This window comes from Labrus bergylta, chromosome 23 (assembly GCF_963930695.1).
Source record: "Labrus bergylta chromosome 23, fLabBer1.1, whole genome shotgun sequence".
Lineage (NCBI taxonomy): Eukaryota > Metazoa > Chordata > Actinopteri > Labriformes > Labridae > Labrus > Labrus bergylta.
The window spans coordinates 3,629,446-3,651,757 of record NC_089217.1 but is presented as its reverse complement, the minus strand read 5'-3'; the positions used below and the strand labels follow the sequence as shown (position 1 = coordinate 3,651,757).

General features: G+C 41.8%; 1 protein-coding gene across 1 annotated transcript; it reads left to right on the top strand.

The window, feature by feature from the left end:
- The first annotated feature begins 1,407 nt into the window (after positions 1 to 1,407).
- igf1 (insulin-like growth factor 1) lies at positions 1,408 to 18,333 on the top strand. Its single transcript, XM_020646582.3, has 5 exons — positions 1,408 to 1,700; positions 3,048 to 3,207; positions 12,175 to 12,431; positions 12,700 to 12,735; positions 14,841 to 18,333. Exons 1-5 carry the CDS (start codon positions 1,653 to 1,655, stop codon positions 14,898 to 14,900), a joined length of 561 nt encoding a protein of 186 aa, XP_020502238.1. The 5' UTR covers positions 1,408 to 1,652; the 3' UTR covers positions 14,901 to 18,333.
- Positions 18,334 to 22,312: the final 3,979 nt, after the last annotated feature.

Below are 22,312 nucleotides of genomic sequence, written 5' to 3'. Positions count from 1 at the left end.
GTGCAGGTCTTTCAGATGATAGTCAATGAATCCCTCATTAGATCATTTCTCAAGAATGTTAAAATGTTGATTCTACTCTCACCTAAAAAGCAAAAGTTTAACCAAAGTAAGAAACCAATTTCTTCATTTCGAGAGAAGCAAGCTTTTTCCCTCTTTACAACTTGTGACCACCCACATGTATCTAAGCGTCCCCTTCAAGTGCCCCGGACCTCATGTTGGAAACCACTCATTTAGGTCCAGTTTGGATGAGAGATGCTTCTTTGGCTTCAGCTCCATGAGTTGCGATGCAGAGCTGTCCGTGTCATGTGGGGACATTTGATCGTGCCTGCAGTTTTGACCCACTTTTACCCCCAACGACCCTAACTGTTGCGTGTCGTTGGCTCCGGTCCCCTTTGGATCCGACCACTAGGCTCTTGTGATGCATGCACTGACACACAACGGCCGAGCAAGCTAGGATGCGCGCTGGTGTCCCGTTTTATGATTGGGTCGCAGCACTGATCTCATGTTTAGTGGTTGGATCAGTGCTAAAAAACAAGTCTCTTTAAGCCATCGGCTCGTGTGAAGCTGCGGTCTGTCACTGCTGGGCTCTTCCTCCCTGACCCACAGTGGGAGCACTGGGGCCGTTACTGGGTGCCATCAAGTGTTTGCCAGACCAGTAGGAAAGCATGCGGTGCAGTTTGCTTTCAAAAAAAAAAGAAAAAAAAATGTCTTTCTCGTCTAAAGAGTTTCGTGTTTTTTTTCCCACACTTCTTTTCCACGTCAGTCACTCAGTTTATGGAAGAATTAAATATCACTAGATGCCATTTGCAGACAAACCTGCACGTGTTGATGCAAGTTCCTCACAGAAAACGGAAGAAATGACTTCTTTCTGGCGTAAATTGCAGCAACAAAGTGCAAAGAATTCTGCTATAAAATGGAATTTGGAATGAAACCGACTTCATGTGAGGTTTTTTTTAATCTCTAGTTAATCTTTACCCTGCATTATAAACCTCACATTTACAAGAATGTATCTCTTTTAGTTGTGTCATTTTAATTTGGATTATATCGTGGTAGCACACTGTAGATTAAGTGGAAAAAAACGTTTGTTAACTCAGACTTTGGATTCTGTTCCGCGGTGCCAAATTACGCACAGCAACCAGCAGTTAAATTCTGACCTTCATTCTCTTCTTTAACTTCTCCTTGTTCAGCTTTCAGCACATAAAAAATATCGTGTTGTGTGAGTGTGGGCTGCTGCTGGTGGGGCAGCAGCGCTTTTTCTCTGTTGATCTGAACTACTAACCAAGTCTTACAGAGATCAAAATTCAATCCCGTTCTGCGAAAAAAAAAAAAAAAAAAAAAAAAGGAGAAATGACGTTATTTGAATATGTGCCCAAAATCCTTAATGAATAACTTAGGACGAGTAGGAGGCAAATGCTGCCCCAGCTGTTTCCTGTTGAAAATGTCTGTGTAATGTAGATAAATGTGAGGGATTTTCTCTCTAAATCCGTCTCCTGTTCGCTAAATCTCACTTCTCCAAAACGAGCCTGCGCAATGGAACAAAGTCGGAATATTGAGATGTGACATTGCCCGCATCTCATCCTCTTTCTCCCCGTTTTTAATGACTTCAAACAAGTTCATTTTCGCCGGGCTTTGTCTTGCGGAGACCCGTGGGGATGTCTAGCGCTCTTTCTTTTCAGTGGCATTTATGTGATGTCTTCAAGGTAACTTACCTGATTTCCTTTGACACTTTACATTATCACCTTGCACACTTATTGCACTGAGCATCCTGGTTTGATTTGAAACAATCGAAAGCACTACTCATCGCTTATTTGGATTTTACTGCTTTTATATTTACATGCATGACAAATGTGGATTTAGTCAGATTTTTTAAAAACATTCGTTATTCAGTTGTTGAATAACTCTGCTGCATGTCTTGATATTTATTATAACATTTTACAATATGTTGCCCCCATTCTGCTTTAATTTGACTTTTTTCCATCAGGAGTCTTGACATGACGTGCATGAGTTTCACTGCTCGGATGAATGGATGTTTCATCCTCAGAGCTTCTGTGCGCCCTGCGCTCTTTTCCACCAGAAAGTCTTAATGCAGCTGTGCAACTTTCAAAGTAATTACTGCTGAGTGTGCATTTATTAAGTGCTAAATATCTAACGTGCGGGGGAGAAGAGAGAGGGGAGAGCTTTAACATGAACGACTGCCGTGCATCGGGACAGTCAGGTCAGGGTTGTAAGTAGATATAGATGGATAGATATTGGGTCTGTGTTTTCTTCCTTTTATTATGTATTTTTGCCCCCCCCCCACCCCCCCCCTCAGCTTCCTCGCTTTGGGTTTGGCGGCGGAGCAGTTTTCCATCTCACAGTGTGGCTCGGAAAGATCCCTGCAGCTTTTTGCATCTCTTATTCTCCTTTTGGAATTTTGAGCCACTTTGTGTTTATGCGTAAAAACGCACTAAAAGCTCTTTATTTGGCGCCGAATACGCATTCACAAGTGCTCATAAGTGGGGTTTTTTTCACATGCATTGAATCATTTGTATCATTGTTAACTTTTGAAGATATCTTGCAGAGGCTGAGTAGCGATGTGAGAAAGAGAAATGTGTGTTTTAATTTGGACGCGCTCGGCTCGCTTGCGCACAGGCGCTCCGAAGCATCAGAGCTCATGAGTCAGGCTCCTGTTTGACTGTTTGGCTCTGGCACCGAGTGCAAGTTTGGATTTAATACATTTTCCTTCCAATCTCTAAAACCCTGTAAAGTTACCATCTGTGGCCACTTTTATTCATTGTATATCTCCCTCCTTTGGCAGAGGGAAACCTGGAAGTAAGGGGAAACAAGCTTTCAGCTCACTGGTTTTATGTGGGAAAATGTTTGGTGTTGCCACCAGTGATGTGCCTTGAGCGAGGCAAAGAGCCACCAAATGTCACAGCAGATGTGCAAAATTGCCAGGAGAGACTTTAAAAGTCATTTTTGTTGAAATGAAAACCTCTCTTGTCTGCTGATGCTCTGTCGTTAACAGCAGTGCAAATGTTAATGCTGTCTCTCTCCTTGTGCTGCAGAGTGCGATGTGCTGTATCTCCTGTAGCCACACCCTCTCACTACTGCTGTGCGTCCTCACCCTGACTCCGACGGCAACAGGGGCGGGCCCAGAGACCCTGTGCGGGGCGGAGCTGGTCGACACGCTGCAGTTTGTGTGTGGAGAGAGAGGCTTTTATTTCAGTAAGTGCACCTTTTTATTTATTCATAAAGGTTGGCTGTATCCGTCCCTGAGCTCTCCACCTCCAGCGAGCTCATAAATAAAAAAGCAGCCGGTTTGACATCTTGTCTTGATGTTCCCTGCATTAATGTTCCCTTTTTTTTTTCCTTCATTCATTCTTCTTACACTGTTACATCTTCATGTGTACATTCATGCCTTGTTTTTAATGCTCAGTGATGGACAGGTGACAAGATTTTGAGCAAGCAAGCTTAAAGGAAATATGGAATATGATAAGTAACTGTACAGTTGGTGGCAGAGTTGTGCCCGTGGGCTACTTTCAGTGGAAACTTAAGGAGGGGTAGAAACTAAATGTTGCAGTGAAGTTTTTTCCTTTCTTTCCATCAGAGAATGGAAAGCGACCCAAAGAAAACCCTCCACCGATGATCAAGGATTTAAATCTCAGAGTTTTCCATTAAGGGTATAACCCAGCCCAGAGCAGCGCAGGATATATGGAGCTACCGAGGTTAGGTGCAATGTTCCACCTCAGAACATGTATCCTGATCTTTCTGTCAGAGAGACGTACAGTGTGACTTGTGCATGTGCAATAAAAGCTGGCTCAAACACTGCAGAGCGGTGTTATTCATAACCTCATTATTCATATTTCTTTGGCCGACATCCATCGATTAAACCAATTTGCTCTGATTGTCCTGGAGAACCTTCATATCACTTCTAAAGTCATGGCTGTGCCCTCTCACTTCTGTGCAGAAAGAAGCATCCAGTATTAATGGTTTTGGTTTGGTCCCAAAATGGATTAAGATTTTTCCACATGGGAGATTCTTGTCGGCTGCCAAATTCAAAAAGAAAATACACGAATTCTATTGGAAATTATCAGCATTAACTATGCATTTGCAGGTGCATGCTTTTTCCAGTAATCAATTATCTTCGTCTGAACCTGAACCTGGTTCTTATCTAATCTATTCTGTTTAATGTGTATTTTGTATTTTGACCTGACTTGTCTGTGCTGCTGCAACGCCCGAATTTCCCCTCTGGGGTTCAATAAAGTATTATCCTATCCTATCCTAGATAGGCTATCTAAAATGTGGTGACAGTCAGAAGATAAGGGGTTCAACCATTTCCTGTATTGGATGTGCAGTAATTTGGATACTTGGCAGGACAGACAGACTTGTTGGTCCACTACCTGTGTTCTGCCATCCTGTCCATGAAGTCTCTTATAGACAAGTAAACATCTTCATATTGGATTATTTTTGGCACATGTGGTGTGTCTTATATGCAGCTAGATGGAAAGAAAGCATGATTTAGAGAGAACTGTGAATGGGTATGTTCAGTCAAACTAATCGACTCAACCTCTAACAAGTCATCTTTTCATCAGTTCCAGTTGTCCAAGCCTTAACCATACTCCCATGTTGTTATCGTTGCCATACAAGAACATTGTAGAAATACTTCTAAAACAGCCGCACAGAACAATCCACTATGTCACTGAACGTGAGCCCAGTTCTTTTTTTTTCTTTTTCGCTGAGTCATCCCGAAACCGAAATCTCTGCCTGGCAGTCATGTCACCATGCACCTTGCCTGCAGCTCCCAACCCAAACCACCAGCACATTCCCTCCAGCCAAAGCATGCAGCTTTTCCATGACCAAGTCGACCATCATTTTCTGCATTGGGTCCTTTTGTGCGTCGTTTGCCATGGGGAGCCGCTGGAGAGCCACCAAGCTGCTGCAAAGCTGTGAGTCTTGTTCGTCCAGATGCTGCTGGCAACACCCACACGCTGTGAAGTGGTCGTGACAGACTGGCTCGATTGCCAGTTTTCTTCCAGTTAAGACATTTTGGTCTTTGAATTCCCTTTGCGGCAGCACTTCTCTTTATATAAATGGTTGTTTTCTTAACAGTGAGACTGAGAGGCAGGAGAAGATCAACGCATATCATCATAAAGAATGAAGTTGGACTTTTGCATTTGATCTTTATTTTTGTTTTGCAATTTCTTATTCTTCTGAAATTAAGCTAACTGCAAGCCCCTTCCCCGAGATTTACATCTCAGTCTGGGGGTTTTGTAAAATCCCAAGAAGTGTCAGCTTTTCTGGCTCGAAGTCGATGAAATGTTCAAGATTCTGACAGGGTATGACGGTGTCCAGACACTGGATGATGTGAGAATGTGACAAAGTGTTGGCTACTGAGAGAGTTGTACTACAGCGTTGTGAATGTTTCTCACAGGCCATAGAAGTAAAGCACTACTGTCCATATTCATCTCATGAGAAAGTGTTGAACGGAGGCCAATGTAAGTCATGAAATCCTCGTGCAGAATACAAAGTTTTAAGCAGGAACAGACCCTTTTTTTGAGGTACAAGGAACGTGTTTTTCTTCCCCGCATTACCTTACACTGTACAGTCACAGAACTGCACAGCGTCCATCTATCAATGCCACATTTTTTTCTGTGTTGAAAATGAGCTGTATTTCACCAAACACTCCATCCTTTTTACCGAGAAGACGGTGAGGTTTTAGCAGCGGGGGTGCTGTGCCTTTTGGAAAAATATGCGGCTCCCTGTCTTCCTCTGTTTCTCTCGCTCTCTCATATTCTCGCTGTCATTCCTTTTCCTCTCCGTCGGTCGCCCACATGTTCCAGTGGCTGTTTGCGTGAAAAATATCTGGAGAATCCATTTGGGGGGGTTCTGTCGTCTCAGGGACTGTGAAGCATAACATCTTGGGCCAAAGGAGGCGTGCTCCTCTCCCTGAACTCTTCCCCTCCAGTCTGTCCGTGTTGAACTTGGCAGCCCTCAGACTGATAATGTGTCCAGAGGCAGTGTTGCAACTACAGTGGGCTTTCTGTGCTCATAGGGATTTTGCCAATCCACCTTACACATGGCACCAGTAAAGTAGCACACTTGCATTTTAAGACCTCAGATTCCCCACCCCGACAGAAATGCTAAATACTAGTTGGTGGAACATTTTTTTTTTGTAAGGTAATGAAACAAACTGTGGGCTATGAAACATAAGAAAAATCCACAACCATAGTCAGTTTTTCCAATTATTAGCCTGACCTAGAAATCCTCAGTTGTCTTTGTAATGCTTCAGTCGGCCGGGGCAGTGTGGGACGATTTCACTGTGATGTTCATCATTCCATGAATCAGATCTGTTATGGGAGTTTTTTTGGCTCAAGTATATAGCGCTAAGTTGCTCTCACAGTTCTAAAACCTCTTCATATTTTATTGCGTCTTGCTAAAATATTCACACTTATTCTAGATTGAGTGTGAGGTAAACGATCTTACTGCTGATTTCTGCAAAAGAAAAAAGGACTGATGCACTATCTCTCCTGAAATAATATGAAACTGAATAGTCCAGCGTTTTTCACTCAGAGCTCATTGCTGGTACACCACGTTCTAATAAAACAAGGGCATGCAAATATGAAAAGTGCTGAGATATTGAGAAGTCTTGTCTTGGTCCAATAGCATATGATCTGGTGGTAGAAAGTAGAGAAGCAATTGATGAGCTTTCTTCTTCTTCAGAGTCAGTTCTATAAAAAGCAACTGGAGCTGCAGGAGAGAGAGGTAGAATGTGCGAACAGCATGTTGCATGCATGCATACACTCAAACACACATAGCTAGGCCTCGTCCATCAGCAGCAGGGGATTATGTGGATTACAGGATGATCAGGACACCCCCTCCGCCCCTCCCCTCGCTTGGTTTTTACACTGGACACACTCAGCGGAGGATCTGAAGAAAGACCTCCTGTGTGTTCTCCATCACTGAGAAAAGGTGTCATTTTCAAAATAAGACCCCCAGACTCAAAAAATCTCTGACCCTTCTGTGAATGACTGCTCTGCTGAACAAAGAGGCATCTCATGAAAAGGAAAGGCCAGATTTCCGGGCCACATTTAGTTCTTTACATTAGGTGAGGTTGAGTCAGATTTGAGGACACTCTTGTACTTGTACCTTTGAAACCCTTCAAGAGTTTAATCCAACCACAGAATGGATAGAGTTGCTAAAAAGGAAAAGTGCATTAGTGTAGAGATCACCGCATCATAGATGATACCCTGACCTTTCTTGTGTCTTCTCCATTCACTGCGGTGGTCACATGAATTGGTTTTTCGGCTCACTCTCCAGTTGCAAAAGGACCAAATAATTAATTCCCCAACTGATTGCATACATCCACTCATCACCAAAGTAGACATCCCTGATGGTAGAAGTGTCCTGCCCATAGTTAAATCCCAATGGACCGCTAAAGTGCTTTGCTGGTTGATTCTCAAAAGGGTAAGGGTTAGGGTCTCAATGGTTTACCAACCGCTGAACAGCCATTTTCATCTCTTAAACACCCGTGTCCAGGTGTCCCTGGTCTGGGTTAGTTAGAAGTTACTAAAACCTGTTCTTATGTAATAGACACTGCTGTGTTCTTCTTGCTACTGTATAAAATGGGGGATACATTTGGAATGTCAAGACCTGGGAGAAATTATCCTTTCACTTTAAGAATTTGAGAAGTCTTGAAGAGCTGAAAATGTGATTATATTTGTCGGATTCACTTTGGCATAGCTAAACCAGAAGTTGGGTGTAACATCTTTCGGGCAACTTGGCGTAGAATAACCCCCTCCTTCCCTTCTTTGGGAAATCCCAGTTAAACCCAGTGCCAGACTTCCTTCCAAGTGCATTCCTTCTCTGTGGTACATAAACCTTAAAAAGGTGACTTGCACCATGGTTAAAAGTGCGAACAAGACTGAGTGCCCTTCTAAAGGCAGAAAGGGAATTGAGACCTGAGTTGGACTCCATATTTTCTTGACATAGGAAAGGAGTTTAAAAGTTCCCTGTGCCTGGGGCGCTGATGGCCTAGTTGTTACGGCTTAAGTCCTCCAAGTGGGCGGTCCAGGCTCAAGTCTGACCTCCCTTCCCACGTCATTACAGGTGCTGTAATAAGACGCAAACATTTGACCGACAGTGTGCAAGATTATTATTTTTTTGCTTCTTCTTAGTCAAAATGAAACTTTTCTTGTGTGCAGGAACTGACAGCAGAAGTAAACTTGTGAAAGTTTTCCCAATCTCGAAGATTCAAATTCACCATCAAGAAATCCTTTTTTTGTGGGGGGGCTTTTTATGCCTTTATTAGATAGACAGGACAGTGGATAGAGACGAAAATCAGGCAGAAAGAGAAGGTGGGGGATGACATGCCGCAAAGGAGCCACAGGTGGAATTTTAACCCAGGCTGTCTGCATTGAGGGCTGTAGCCTCTGTACATTGGGCACGCTTACTAACCGCTAGGTCCCCAGCGCCCACCAAGTATTCCTTTTTATTACACATAATTCTGGTGGAAGCCAATTTGGATCCAATGTCAAGGCTCAGCTATGTGAGGAACACCTCACACATGCCATAAACTCTATGTGGTACCAGTGATAAAGAGATAGTTTCCAGTGCTTTAGCAGCTCTCGCGGTCCCTGCTCAGCAGTAAACTGCCTGACACTTTGCAGGAAGAGCGGCGCACAGGCTCCAAGAATCCACTGTTTTTTATTGACCATGACCAAGCTGTAAAACTCAGATGCTTTCTGTACCACTTTGGAATGAGGGAGTCCAGCCATCTCTCTCCCGTGCCGATCCTTGGAGGAATGAACATTATGTGTGCTGACGCTGTCAAATACCATTCAATGGCATCAAAAGAAACAGATCACCGAGACATTTGATTCTGTGGCACAGTTTTCTGTTGAAAAGGATTTCCTGCGAATAAGCATTGATGTTAATGATTTACATGAATGGTCCACATTACTCATTTTACCAAGGACTTGAACAGATTTTGGAAAGTTTTTGGCGCATCACTCCTAGAGGGCGTGACCTTTAGTTTGACTGGATTCATGACAAAGTTACATTTTATTTCCAAAGGCCCAAAAAAATCAATAAAAACTTTTCAAACAAGTTCAGAAGCCTCCTCTTTCGTAACAAAGTTCAACTTCGTTAGATCTCTGCAACAAAAATAAAAGGGCTCATCCTCATCAAGATTTTTCTTGGCTCAACTTTACCAAAATATATTATGACATCATCTGGCAAGGTGAAGCATTGGTCAGACAAATACATACCAATGCACATACTCGGTTGATTTAGTCTGAATGTGAATCAGTTGAGACTATCTTTAAAGGCTTTATATGCGATTTTTTGATCCAGCAGATGTCGCCCTTGAGCACCAGCATGAAACCAAAACAACTCGCGATGCATTGTTGTGTTAGCATGCTAATGCTAGTGATCTTTATTATGCTCGTATCTTCACACTGCATGTAAATTTACCTGAAATGAGCGTGATCTAGAAACACAGTTAAGCAGTGAGTACAGTATGTTATTCTTCTTTTCTCTAGTCCCTCAATTAAACAACTTTTATACACGAGGGGAGGAGTCAGCCGGCCGTGCTGGCGATGTAAACAAAGTGAAGATAGGACTCTGAAAGCATCACAGACAGTGGGACTCGGGTGTTACACCCATTGTAGACAGTCATGACTCACAGAGTTATTTTCAGAGGATATACTTGATTTCTATTATATTTAAGTGTGAAAAATTACATTTAAAGCCTTTAACCTTTGAGGCAAAGGATAGAATCGTTTTTAATGTTGTAAAATCAGATGTATTAGTATGAATAAGTACTGTACAATGTTTGTGTCTGAGAAGCTTTCACACAAACCACCATTCCTGCTAACTATCTTACACTCTACATAACATCATAAGCAAACCGCCCCCACACTCCCTACTGATTCCTGATACTTTTAATCTCGTATTATGGCAGGCTTTCTGGCTTTTTTGTGACTATAACATCTTATCAAGATTAAACTTGTAACAGAAACTATAAGTGTAAACCGTAAACAAAATGTAAAACCTTTGAATGTACCTTCTCTGGTTGGGTCCCATACCCATTTTGAGTCCTTACATATAACTTAAAATATGCAGCAATTGTACTCCATTTGAATTATGTAAGAGATACAAACCTGCACTCTGCCTCGTCATGATGGCTGAAACGCTGACACATGCTTTCTAATCTGACTTTCATCGGCACGCATCCTCCCATCCTGAGTCCGTTTCAAACAGCTGTAGGGGCCGGGAGGCGTGAAGCACTGGCAGAAACGCTTGTTTACCCATATTTGTTAAACAACAGTCACAGAAACCAACTCCTTGTTTATGAGGGATTACAGCAGTTATCCATGGAACTGAAGCGTTTAAAACCTCCCAAAGCTTTTAGACCTGATTATTATATGCGTGTTTTCCCCCCCAACCTGCCCAAGCTGATTATCCTACATGTTACAACCGGTGCCAGCTGATTTTTCTCTCCCTTCCAGCTGTTTGTGCAGCAGGGTTGCGGGCTATTTTCAGAACAATAGCGGATGTTAATTTGTAAAGCTTTATTGGGAGGGATTGAAAAACAGGCCAGGCAACGAGGCCCGGCCCTTCTTTTGGCTTTCAGTGACCGTTATATAATCGCTGAACATGGGCTCAATGCTGTGTTTCTCCTTTGTCAAATGTCTTCACATCAGGTGTTGATTTAGCAGCCAACGCTGGATATAGAAATGCTATGACAAAAAGCTAAAGTAAGTTGATTTTGTCACTGACATATTTAATTTAGCAAACCCATTTAGGCAGTTTGAGTTTGTGTTCGGTAAATAATGCAGGCGCACACGATGTATTTTTAGCATCATTCTACCTGATGTGCAACATGAAAGCCTCCCCCCCTTGCACCCTCTCATTCGCACCTCCATTGTCTTCGATTCTGTGTCTGGCGGGGGTCCGGAGGGAAAGATGCTTCTGTTTCTGAATGAACGCTGCTCTCTGTCCTCAACATTTGTCAGGACAAGGCAGACGGAGAGCAGAAGTTAATGCACTTTGTCAGCACTGGCAAGCTCCTGAGCCAAGAGCTATTAACTCTGAGAGGGAAAGGCATTTCCTCCTTGTAAATGCCATATTAAATTATTATTATTTTATTTGGTAACAGGGAAAAGCCCCATCAGGGCTATATTGCACAAGGTGAGCAGGGAATTGTAAATGGAGAGTGAGAGATTTTGTAAAGGCCACCAAAAGAGGGGTGGGTTCTGGGGGGGTAACGGAGTTGAAAGAGGAAGTGGGTATTGACGTCATGCTAATGTGATATGTTTACTGAGTCCATAAGTTGAGCATCACTCCTTTAAATAATGATTTACCTATTTTATTTCAGTGATATAATACAGACCAAAACTCCACTCGGCTGGACGTTTAAACAGGTTTTGTTTTCTGGCCTTAAAGGTGCATAACGCCAATGATTCAGCACAAATGTGCTACAAGAGAAACTCCAGGGTAATCAGGCTTCTGCCAAATGAAAATGTGAATGAGCAGTTGGACAGAGAGGTAAGGGGAACTGCCTCAAAAACCTGCCTGGCTGTTCCCCGCAGGTTGATCTGGCCCAGAAGAAGTCTTGTGGTTTGGCATCGCTGGACTGGCCTCTATGTAAAAGACACCTGAGCCAAAATGGCTGACCGTGATATTCTCAATGTTTGGGAGCCTGCAGAACCTTCGTTATGCTGGGAAGCAGCTTGCCAAAAGAAAGGTCCACGGTGGGCAATGTGATACACTGTAAATTTTACACAGAGGAAATCTATGTCATCAAGACTGTTTATATACCGGAGGTCATCGGTCCCATGACGTGGCCATTTTTAATATTTTCATTCTGAACATATTGTCTGGAAGCAAGCCAAAATTATATACATTTACTCTGAAAAAATAAATATAGTATGGCGGAGTCTAAATCATTGAATCATTGGAGTTTGATTGACAGTTGCCACATCTGTCAGGTTTCCCACACTGCACATAAAACCTAAATTGTAGAGCAAACCTATATCAGAAGCTTAGCATTAGCTAGTCTAACGTTAGCGAACAGTCTGATAGTAGGTAGTCCAATTTGTTAAATCAGCAGCCATGACCCTCTTTTTTTTATTGCAAAAACATCTTCTGTCCCCTCAGTTACTTAACTCCTCATGCGCTTCCTCTCGACAGGTAAACCGACAGGCTACGGGCCAAATGCACGGCGGTCACGTGGCATCGTGGACGAGTGCTGCTTCCAAAGCTGCGAGCTGCGACGCCTGGAGATGTACTGTGCACCCGTCAAGACTAGCAAGGCTGCTCGTTCTGTGCGCGCACAGCGCCACACAGATATGCCAAGAGCACCTAAGGTTAGTACCGCCGGGCACAAAGTGGACAGAGGCACAGAGCGTAGGACAGCACAGCAAGCAGACAAGACAAAAAACAAAAAGGTGAGCACAAAACAGATACACTGTAAAAATGAAAAAAAATGGTGGCAGAACAAAAGAGAACAGGATTTACACTTCTGTCACGGCATGCCCGCACAGTTTCAGTTTATGCTAAGCTAAGCTAAGTGGCTAATGCTGCGGTTTCTAAAGCGCATTTAAAAAATGTTGTATCATTACAATCAGGCTTTAGTTGGTTTAAAAATGCTAGCTGCTAACTTGAGCAAGACTCACTAATACATCAGACTTAAAAGCCTTTATTTTCCTTCCACAGAGACCTGCAGCTGGACATAGTCATTCATCGTTTAAGGTATGCATGCAAGTATATATGTTTCATCTCATTTTGTTATCTTAAAGAGCCCATATTCTGCCCTTTTTGGGGTTTGTATATTTAATCTATGTATCTACTTTTGTACGTTCACAATAGATAAAGTCTGAAAGAAGTGTCTGTTTTCATGTACTGCTCCTCCTTGCTCCCTCTACGCTCTGAGTCCGTCAGCTACACTCTGTTGAGCCCACACTGTTAGACCTCACGTGGGCCAAGTCTGCTCTGATTGGTCTGCCGATCCGCTCTGTTGTTATTGGTCAGTTGCTCAGCACGCGTCTCGGAAATTTCAACATGAGCTTCAGGGCTTGCCACAACGAGCCAATGGGCTTAGATCAGTGATCTCACACTGACAATGACGCCGCATTGACAAATCTTTATCGAGGGGGGCTAGAACCGAGCGTTACATGCGGCTAATGCTACAGCTAACAGGAGGACGTAGGAGAAGCTGCGTTTCCACGGACTTTATTTACATAGATGTGCCTAAACATGCACAGGACACTTGAAAAACACACTAAAGGGCATATAAAACCAGAAAAAGCATAATATGACCCCTTTAAGCATGTAATCATGCTCTGTAAATCTCAACGCTGACATTCTCAAGAGTTTGAAAGTAGAACGTCTATTTTTAAACAAAGGACATTCATTTAACATTAAGTCCAAAGAAAGAGAGTGTGAGGTCTAAATGTGGACGGTGATTCATCCCTTTGTTGCTCGCCGGCTAGATGGTGTGATCCTTTTAAGATTGGACTGTGTTCTTTTTACCCTTCTCTCAAAAAAGAAAACCATTAGCAAGAGACAGAACTAAGTGGTTTTTGTGGTAGACCCAGTGGCACTCCCGCTCCCCAGGCGGGATCTCCACTCTGCTACTGTACATTATGTGCTGAAATTCTGCCGTCTCACCGTTACAGATGGGCACATGCAAGGTGCCGGAGATGAAGCACTGCCTCAACGTGTGCAGTGGCTTACATATCACTCATCTGATCATTCATTTATGAATTATGCTGTATTATATAATCGTAGAATTGTAGAGCTACATGAGGTTTTCTTCTTTTTGTTCTGCTAAAGTCAAACAAAAATGTGAATTCTTCTCAAGCTCTGAGTTATTAAATACAAATCAAAATCCTTTTGCAGCTGTTGTGCATAAAGCTCCATTCTTAAAAAGACTAATAAGCAGCCATGACACTCTCGACAACTCAAATCCAATGAGCAACCTGCTAGTTGATTGGAAATAAGCAGTTAGCATGTCCGTAGCATAACCTAGGTTAGCTCTGTAGCGTAGCCTAAATACAAAACTTGTGTTCCCTTTTTAAGACTAGATTTATTTTGAAGATAAAAGCTAGCAAGCTAACAACCTTTAACCTAGCATACTAACCTAAGTGTTTTCCACTCTCCTTTACTTTTGAATCAAGTTAATAACCTAGCTTAGCTCTGTAGCGTAGCCTAAATACTTTAATACAAAACTTGTCTTCCCTTTTTAAGACTAGATTTACTGCGATTTATTCACCATAGTTGATTCAGGAAATGCCTTTCCTTTGTAACTTTCCGTCATAACCCATGCTGTTACGTTTGTCACTTGAAGATTGGAAGCTAGCAAGCTAACAACCTTTAACCTAGCATACTAACCTAAGTGTTTTCCACTCTCCTTTACTTTTGAATCAAGTTATTTTAACACCTACTACTCCTGTCTACCTGAGCAATATTTTCAATATGTTAAATCAACAATTGCTTTTATATTAAATTAGCTTGATGGTAATCATGGCATGTTCAAGCTACTATTTTGGTACTGTTTTGTGGTGCATAGTATTTACAGTCCTTGGAAGACATTTCTGTTCTCCTTAAATGTCTTTTGATGTTACACTAATCCAAATAGTTCTTATATTACTTACAAAGACCCAACATTAATCAGCCTCGGGCAAAACTTGACAACATTTGGCAATTAACAGTGGCAAAGAAAAGAGTCAGAGACCTCGAGCAGAACCAGACTCATCTGCTGCGACTGTCTCGGGCTTGCAGAAAGAGAGACTTGTTTAAGTCGATCCTGCATCTCAGAATTATTTCTAAACTGTGTTTCTCTCTTTTCGTTGCAGGAAGTGCATCCGAAAAACTCAAGTCGAGGCAGCACAGGGGGCAGAAATTACCGAATGTAGGGAAGGAACGAATGGACAAATGCCCAGCGACTTGGGAAGAGAGAAGGGAGTGGCCTTACCTGGTACCCCTGTGGAATGGTTCACTGTAAAACAAAAACAAGGAGGCCAACAATGGTCCGAACACTCTTAGAAGTAATTGAGAGCTAAGAGGTGTTTGTGGTTTTCGATGATGGTTCTTGTGATTATTTTAATACACTGCACCATTCCATATAGGGAGGAATTCTTTGTTAATGCAATGTAACAAACTAGTTTAGCTGCTGAGACACGAACAAGAGCTTATTTTACCTCCACGTGTGAGCTGCAGCGTCCTCTGGCTCCAGGAAAAGGTGTAAACGGATGTGGGCTTCAGCCAATCAGAGAGCAGCAGGCTTGAGAATTTGTGGTTAGTTCTGTCCTTCAAACTTTGCAGAGCTAAATCTTTTTAATCAAGATAAAACATTTTATTTTTATGCACCATGCATTACTGAGGTTGTTTTTTTTCCATAAGTAAAACCAAGGTTGTCTTTACAGGGCGAAGACCAGGTGGTTCAGTATTAGTTATTTTCACAATTAGCCCGAGTCAAATCTCTACTTTTCATTGACAAAAAAGCAGGGTTCTTCTATCCAAGTGGAAACCTTGAGGGTTTGAGTGCGATCCAAATCCTGTCTAAGCTTCAGGAAGTGTTGAGAGCCTGAAAAACACAATCCAAAAACTTCTGTAACAACAGAACAAGCGCCATTAGCGGGGGGATTTTAAAAGGAACAGTGAGTACTACCAAAACACCGTTGTGATTAACCAAAAAAAACTTAAATAACCAGAAGCTAAATTGAATTTAAATTTCTCTGGCTTGTTAGAACATGGTGCTTGTGTGGTTGTCAGAAATGGGTCAATCAGTGAAATCAAAGTGCATTTGGCAAAAGTCAGTGGAATAAGTCAAATATCGACAATCAGGCAAAATGTTTGTCGTCTGCATCGGTTTCACATGTCGCCACTGTGGCCAAATCCAATTTTTTTTTTTTGTCAACAATCCAGTGGCCGGTGATCAACATTTGAGTCTGAGTGGAGGCCTGTGTTCAAGGTCAAGTGCGAGTCATCAAAGTTTAGTCACAGCAAGTCAACAAAGCTTCAAATTCAGTGAAAAACCTTTCAGCAACATGTTAGTTTAAGAGAGGCTTTATCAAAAAGCTTTACCAATAGAAAGTGTATTGATTGAAATATCTTGGTCTGTGTCATTTTGTTAGTTTACAGAGGACAAGAATTCTTCTCGCTTTAGTTGTTGGTTGTTCTGCGTTGCTTTCAATCAGTGCAAGAATACAAAGAAAATCTGCGTCCGTTTGCGAAATCCAACAAAGACAAAACACAAAAAGATAACATGATTTGGTCCATATTGCACACCAAAACGGCGAGTCTTCCTGTAAATGTGAGATACGGCACACACATAACAGAACACAAACACATCTACAAAGCACCCACAGTGTAAATGAGAGTTGTGTAACCATGAGCAAGGGTCAGGCGAACACAAACACATGTTTCATAAAAAAACAGTTCTAGGAAATCCTTGCATGGGGACTGACAGTCATGCCTGTTTGTTCAAGCCTCTGTGTGGATTTACAGTAATTTTATCTCACACACACACACACAGAAAAAAAAACCGCCCAAGACATCTCAACTCCGGCTCTGCCTCCTCTGCCTGTGTATAATCAAACAGTACTCCCATTTATGTTAACCTATGCATTACTATCATTCATTGTACATGATGGTTTCATATAACAAAACTGTATTAAGAATCCTATCCACTGTATAATGGTGCTATTTTGTAGTTTGTTACTTGCAAGAGATGGCTAAGACAGACAGATGGCAGGGCTTCGGAGGTCTTCCCTTTTGCACAGCCTTGCGGCCACCATTTTAATAGTGTTTTTATTTGTAAGCTGTTTCAATAAGGTAGTAGTGTAAGCGAGTAAATGTAACTGTGTGAAATCTGTGAATGCATGGAGATTAAAAAAAAAGAAAAGAAAAAAAGAAAATACAATGTTGTGGTCCCAAGAAGGCAAAATGCTATTTTTTCTACTGTTTTTGAATTATTTTCTCAAAATACATCCCTTATGCCAAATAACTTGACAAAAGTACTGTGAACTGTAATTCTTTCAATTGTATTAAGATTGTTAAAATTCATGGTGTGCTTTTGTCTGATGAGTGTGTTCATGCACTTCACTGGAAGCCAATGTGATGATTGTAAAAGAAAATACTTAAAGCGAGACTTTGTAACTTTTGCTCAACAGCGCCCTCTGTGGCGACATGTCAGAACAACATAATGATGCTTTTAAAACTAAAATGTAGTATGTAAGAGCCAGTGTTATAACACGTAATATCACAGAGCAGCTAGCTTAAAGACAAAATCTTCAATTGCTTGCAGAGAGTTACATGAGAGAGCGACACCGTTTCCATGTCTTTTAGTAAAATGTTAGGCCGAAGCCAAGGGCTAGCTAGCTTAGCTTAGAACAAAAAGAAAAAGAGCAAAAAAACCTTTATCAAAAGTTAACAAAATCCACTTCACAAGACCCGTTTACGTCCGTTTTTTCTTTGAACGTTGAATCAAAGCTATGTGAGCAGTCGCCATAGAAACTATGCTGTACTGTACATCGATAAATGATGAACTGTACGTCTTACATAACGCTTTGTTACGGACAGCAGCCGCTGTAGTTAGTCCACTTGTTAGCAGCGTGTAGTTTTTAGCTAGCTGCAACAGCCTTTAGGCTTCTACATTAACATTAAAGTAGCTGTAATGTCAGTAAAAGTAACTTTTGTTGAATATTTATTTGCTCCCAATACAAAATTATAATAATTCGATGATGTGGTGTCACCTATTTATGCTAAGGCACAGGCTCTGTGTAGATCGAGTCAAGTCACAAGAATGTAAAACGTACGCTAGTTTTTATCAACTCGGTTTAAAAGTTAAATGAAACAAGACGTGTCGGTGTTGGTGTGTTACCTTTAGAACTGCAGTTAACCAGAGCAAAGCTAGCTGTTTAGCCAAGTTAAAAATCACGCTAGGCTAAGCTAACTACTGTCTGGCTATATCTTGATATTTCACATAAAGATTTGAAAACCCGACAAATATTCTCGTCTGACTCTTAGCAACAGTTCAACTTAGTATCGGGCTATTTAACCTAAATTGTAATCCTTGCATTAAGTTTGCTTAAATTTGCTTTGTCATACCAGACCAAACCAGGCAGTAGTGATAAAACTATTTTTTTTAATTAGCAGGGGTGCATTTAGTTGCTTTTCGTTTTAACTCCTGATTTGCATGAACAAGAATGTGACATTCTGCAAAATTACATAGTCTCGCTTTAAGAAGAACAAGCCAGGAGTTTAATTTATTTTGACCAAAACATTTGTTAGCAGCTCTTTGAATCAAAATGTGCTTTCACAGGCAAATTTAAGAGTGTTTTTTAATTTTTTTTTTAAAGATTAGGATTTTAAAAATGGAAATTTGAATATGCACTTTGTCTATTTTGTACAAATGCAGTCAATCTGGCGGCTGAAACGAAAAAGTATCTGGTAGGAGAACAAGGCTGGTCCTCCCAGATTTTCAGAATAAAGTACAGACCAAAGACTTTTTAACGAGAACAACGCCTCACTTATTATTATTATTATTATGCCATGAACTAATCCAGATCATTAAATATTTTTTAAATGCCATCCTTGTCTGAAATGCACTGCAGCTACAGTACACCCTTCACACACTGTCTCTGGTACCTGATATAAATACAGCTTGGCAAAGTGAGCCAAACAAATGTTCCTCAGTGGTGTATGCGGAGCAGCGATGAAGAAAGCAACATGATACCAGCTTCCAATCCTGTGACCGTGAACTAGTCAAACATTTCTGTTTGTCACTCATGCAAAATAATCAATACAGTCAAAAAAATTTAAAAAATGCGGGAGTTTTTGAGACAACATCGGCTCTGTAATAAGAAATGTAATTTCCTGAAGCTCACTGTCCAACAAACTGTTTGATTACAGCGCTGTTATTTATGGTGCTCGGTTGCCTTCTGTAGAAAAAAAAACATACTGACAAATTGTTCACCATTCCTGCTGAATAAACCACTTGTCAACATCACAAAAATGACTGGAGAGTTTCTTCCTGCAGCATGTACACTCATCAAATATCTGTGGAAACATCATGCTGTAAGACATTACTCGCTTCCTTATGCAACATACCTCTCCGTAAAGCATTATGAGGAACACTGTGGACGCACACACATTAACAGCTAATAATTACAAAGCTGATCTCTTAAGCATGTGCAAATCTTTCAAGTTTCTGCAGCTATACATGAAGCTGACTGACATAGTGATACTTTCTAAGAGTTGGGGAGGTCTGCCAAAGCAAGCAAAGCGGGGCGTGGTTGCTCCCTAAAGGCCGGAGCTGCGTGATCAGCTCTTTGTAGGATGCTCGCTGTGACAGCAGCAAGTTCTAACTCACTCACTGTCAGCAGATTTCTTCTTTTTTTTTTCAAAGCAAATGTCTACGTACAGAGAGAGTGAAACCCGGATAAATTGGCTCTCTGGCAGACGGTGGAGATCAAAATTTGAAGCAGCGGGGAGGTCGTTGTGGTCCGGGTCATCCCGTCCATCCTGGATGATATTTCATCCTTCTGTATGACTAATACAGAATCAATTATCTCACCCTAATGGTCCAATTGCCGGCTGCAAGCTTGCAAGATTTAGAGTTCAAAAAAATCAGAGAGAAATTGTGTGCAGAGAAACCTGGGCAATGACCAAGCCATAGCAAATAAGCCAATGTAGGAAAAGTATCTGCACAGCATCATTTAGTTCTTTATGACAGTACAAACATTGAGGCTCTTTAAATTCATCTCTTTACTCTCCTATATATGCTAAATTTAGATTACATGGAGACGCGAGGAGCGCAACACAAAGATGTTTGAATAACCTCAAGGACCAGGATGGTTCTGGGAAGAACACAACCCGTTCCCATTGATCTGCGTGCACTCAGGATCCAGTGCATCTGAGGACACAGAGTTTGGACCAAGCCCTGAAACACAATCTCTCCACACTCTTCAACTCCTCATCTTAAGCACACAATTGTCTTTTGAATGACCTTGTGGTCTGTTTTACTACACTCACCAATTTTACTACTTATTCTACTGGTTGTTTCAGAGGGAAAAGTGGTTGTAAGGCTTCATCAGTCTTTAAACATTCAGGTTTTTTTTTTCTTTTTCTGGTAGGACACACAGGAGTTCAGTTTGCTTGGTTTTACTTTTGCTTCTCTTGTTGTCTACTCAGCATTTACTTTACCTTTCATTTCAAATATTCACAATAACAGAGGCTAGAAACCAGCTTTGTCCCTTTACATATGATATCCTGCGCCAAGGCAAGATGTAAAAGGAAGTAGACACACAACAGAACATCATTTATGAGCCTAATGCCACGGCGAGGGTGATAGCATGCAGGTAGTTTCAAGAAAAAAAAAAGTATGTTGACCATTAGAGGAGATTCTCCTCGTTTTTGGATATTGAGTCGACAGTGGAAATTCACTGAGGCTTGATTATAGCAGGAGCGAGTGTTGGCTCAGCTGTGTGCTTTAAGAACCCATGATGTCAGAGCCTTATTTTCCTTGGAGGGAACTCTCATCAGCTGCATTGTTCCAGGAAACCATGGTCTGTTCTCTGGGCAACAACAAAAAAAAAAAAAAATTGCAATGCCCCCCTCTTCTCTTTTTGCACCCTGAATGCAGCACGCCGATGTCTGGCACAACCACAGACATCAAACATCACGCGTGGAGCAATTGGGTGCACCACATTTCCCTGGAACCGGACCCGTTTCCCCGTCTGCTGTGACAGTATTTACTTTCCCTTTTAGAAGATGAGTGTTGGTGATGAAAGGCAGTGTGTTAAAAACAGGACGAGGAAATAATGTGTTGCCCCCCAGAGGATTATAAAACAATGCTGCTGCTGATGTCATAGGCCCTGGACTTTGAGGTCTCCTTACGCACAGAGACGTAGGCGGTGTGATTGAAATACAGCACCAAGCGACTGACAGGTGATGCAAGCAGCTGACAGAGCCGATGAACAACTACTCTGCTGCAGCCTCCTCGAGTTCAAGATAGCCAAGTTGAATCTGGACGCAATTATCCCTGCTTACAAACAGCACCAAATGCAAATCAGAAACAGTAGTCGAGTAAAGTTTATTGGCTAACATCGAAGGTTTGACGAGCTGCGTTGTGGAAACAAAGATTTAGTAAATAATGTTCATGGATACCCACCAAATCACATCTGGTCCTCATAAGATTATTGGCCTCTTGGCTTCTTCTGCTAACGTTTTTTTTTTTGTTAGAAAATTATGGTAATGATTTCTTAGAAATTCACAGCAGGGAAAAATCTCAGTCACTAGATAAAGACCGTTACCGCGTCTCAAGAGTTCGTTGAATCCTCTCAGTTCAGGTGCCAAGAAAGCTGATAGGTGGGCATTGATTTGCAGGGTGCCTATATACCGTCCGTAGCAGCATGTTAATACAGTGAATATCAGTGGAAATATGGGGAAAGGGAGGTACAGATTATCAGCGAGAGGAGGAAGAGCGAGAAAGGTTACAACAACAGAGCGCGAAGCTCACAAGTTCAGTTGTGCTTCTGCTGGAACGACCGAGCCCCTGTGGACGAGTTCAGTCCTTCAGTAGAAGTCCTCGCCCTCCAACAATAATACTTACAAAATAAAGGCTGACCGCTCCAAGTAAAATCACTTCAGCTGAGTTCAATAGCTATTATTCATGTCCCGGTTCTCCATCCCCCTGCCCTGAGGCTCCTGTGATGTTAATAAGGTAAGCTGTCTGAGCCGAGAAGAAGCCTGCGAGGAGCTATGTCAACATGAACGCCTCCACCCTTTAATATCATTTGATGAACGCCACCTTGGTGTGGGTGCTCGTCCATCAAACGCCCTTAAGGCTTGATTGCGGAGCTGCGGCGTATCGAGTTCTCAATTTTTTGGGGGAAATACATTTCTTTTTCTTTTTGTTAAGAATGAGATCAAAAGGTTTGATACCGCTTTCTATGAAACACATATGGGGTTACGCCCATCTACGTGCTAGCTTAGCTTAGCTTAGCATTACATAAGAAGTGGTAATTCATGAAAACACCTTAGGTTAGCATGTCCTTCTTTGAAAAGTTACAATTCCGGCTTACATAAGCTTCTAAAGCTCGGGGATTAAGATGAGAAGCTTGATATCACTCAGATCTGTAAAATAAATACGAGTTGTTAGCTTAGCATTGCACAAGAGCTGAAAATTGATGGCCAACAGCTTACTTTGCCTCGAAGCCAGCAAACGTGCATTCAATGGAGCGAGACTTCCTCTATTTTTCAGTCCTGGCCAAATGATCTCTTGGCTAAGCTGTCAAAGACACAACATGTCTGCGTCTGTCTC

What these genes read in the sequence shown, in the direction of transcription:
- igf1 (XM_020646582.3), top strand. Translation starts at nt 1,653, where the DNA reads ATGTCTAGCGCTCTTTCTTTTCAGTGGCATTTATGTGATGTCTTCAAG. An exon ending in ATTTATGTGATGTCTTCAAG is followed by an intron (nt 1,701 to 3,047) that starts GTAACTTACCTG and finishes CTTGTGCTGCAG; the next exon opens with AGTGCGATGTGCTGTATCTC. An exon ending in ACAAGACAAAAAACAAAAAG is followed by an intron (nt 12,432 to 12,699) that starts GTGAGCACAAAA and finishes TTCCTTCCACAG; the next exon opens with AGACCTGCAGCTGGACATAG.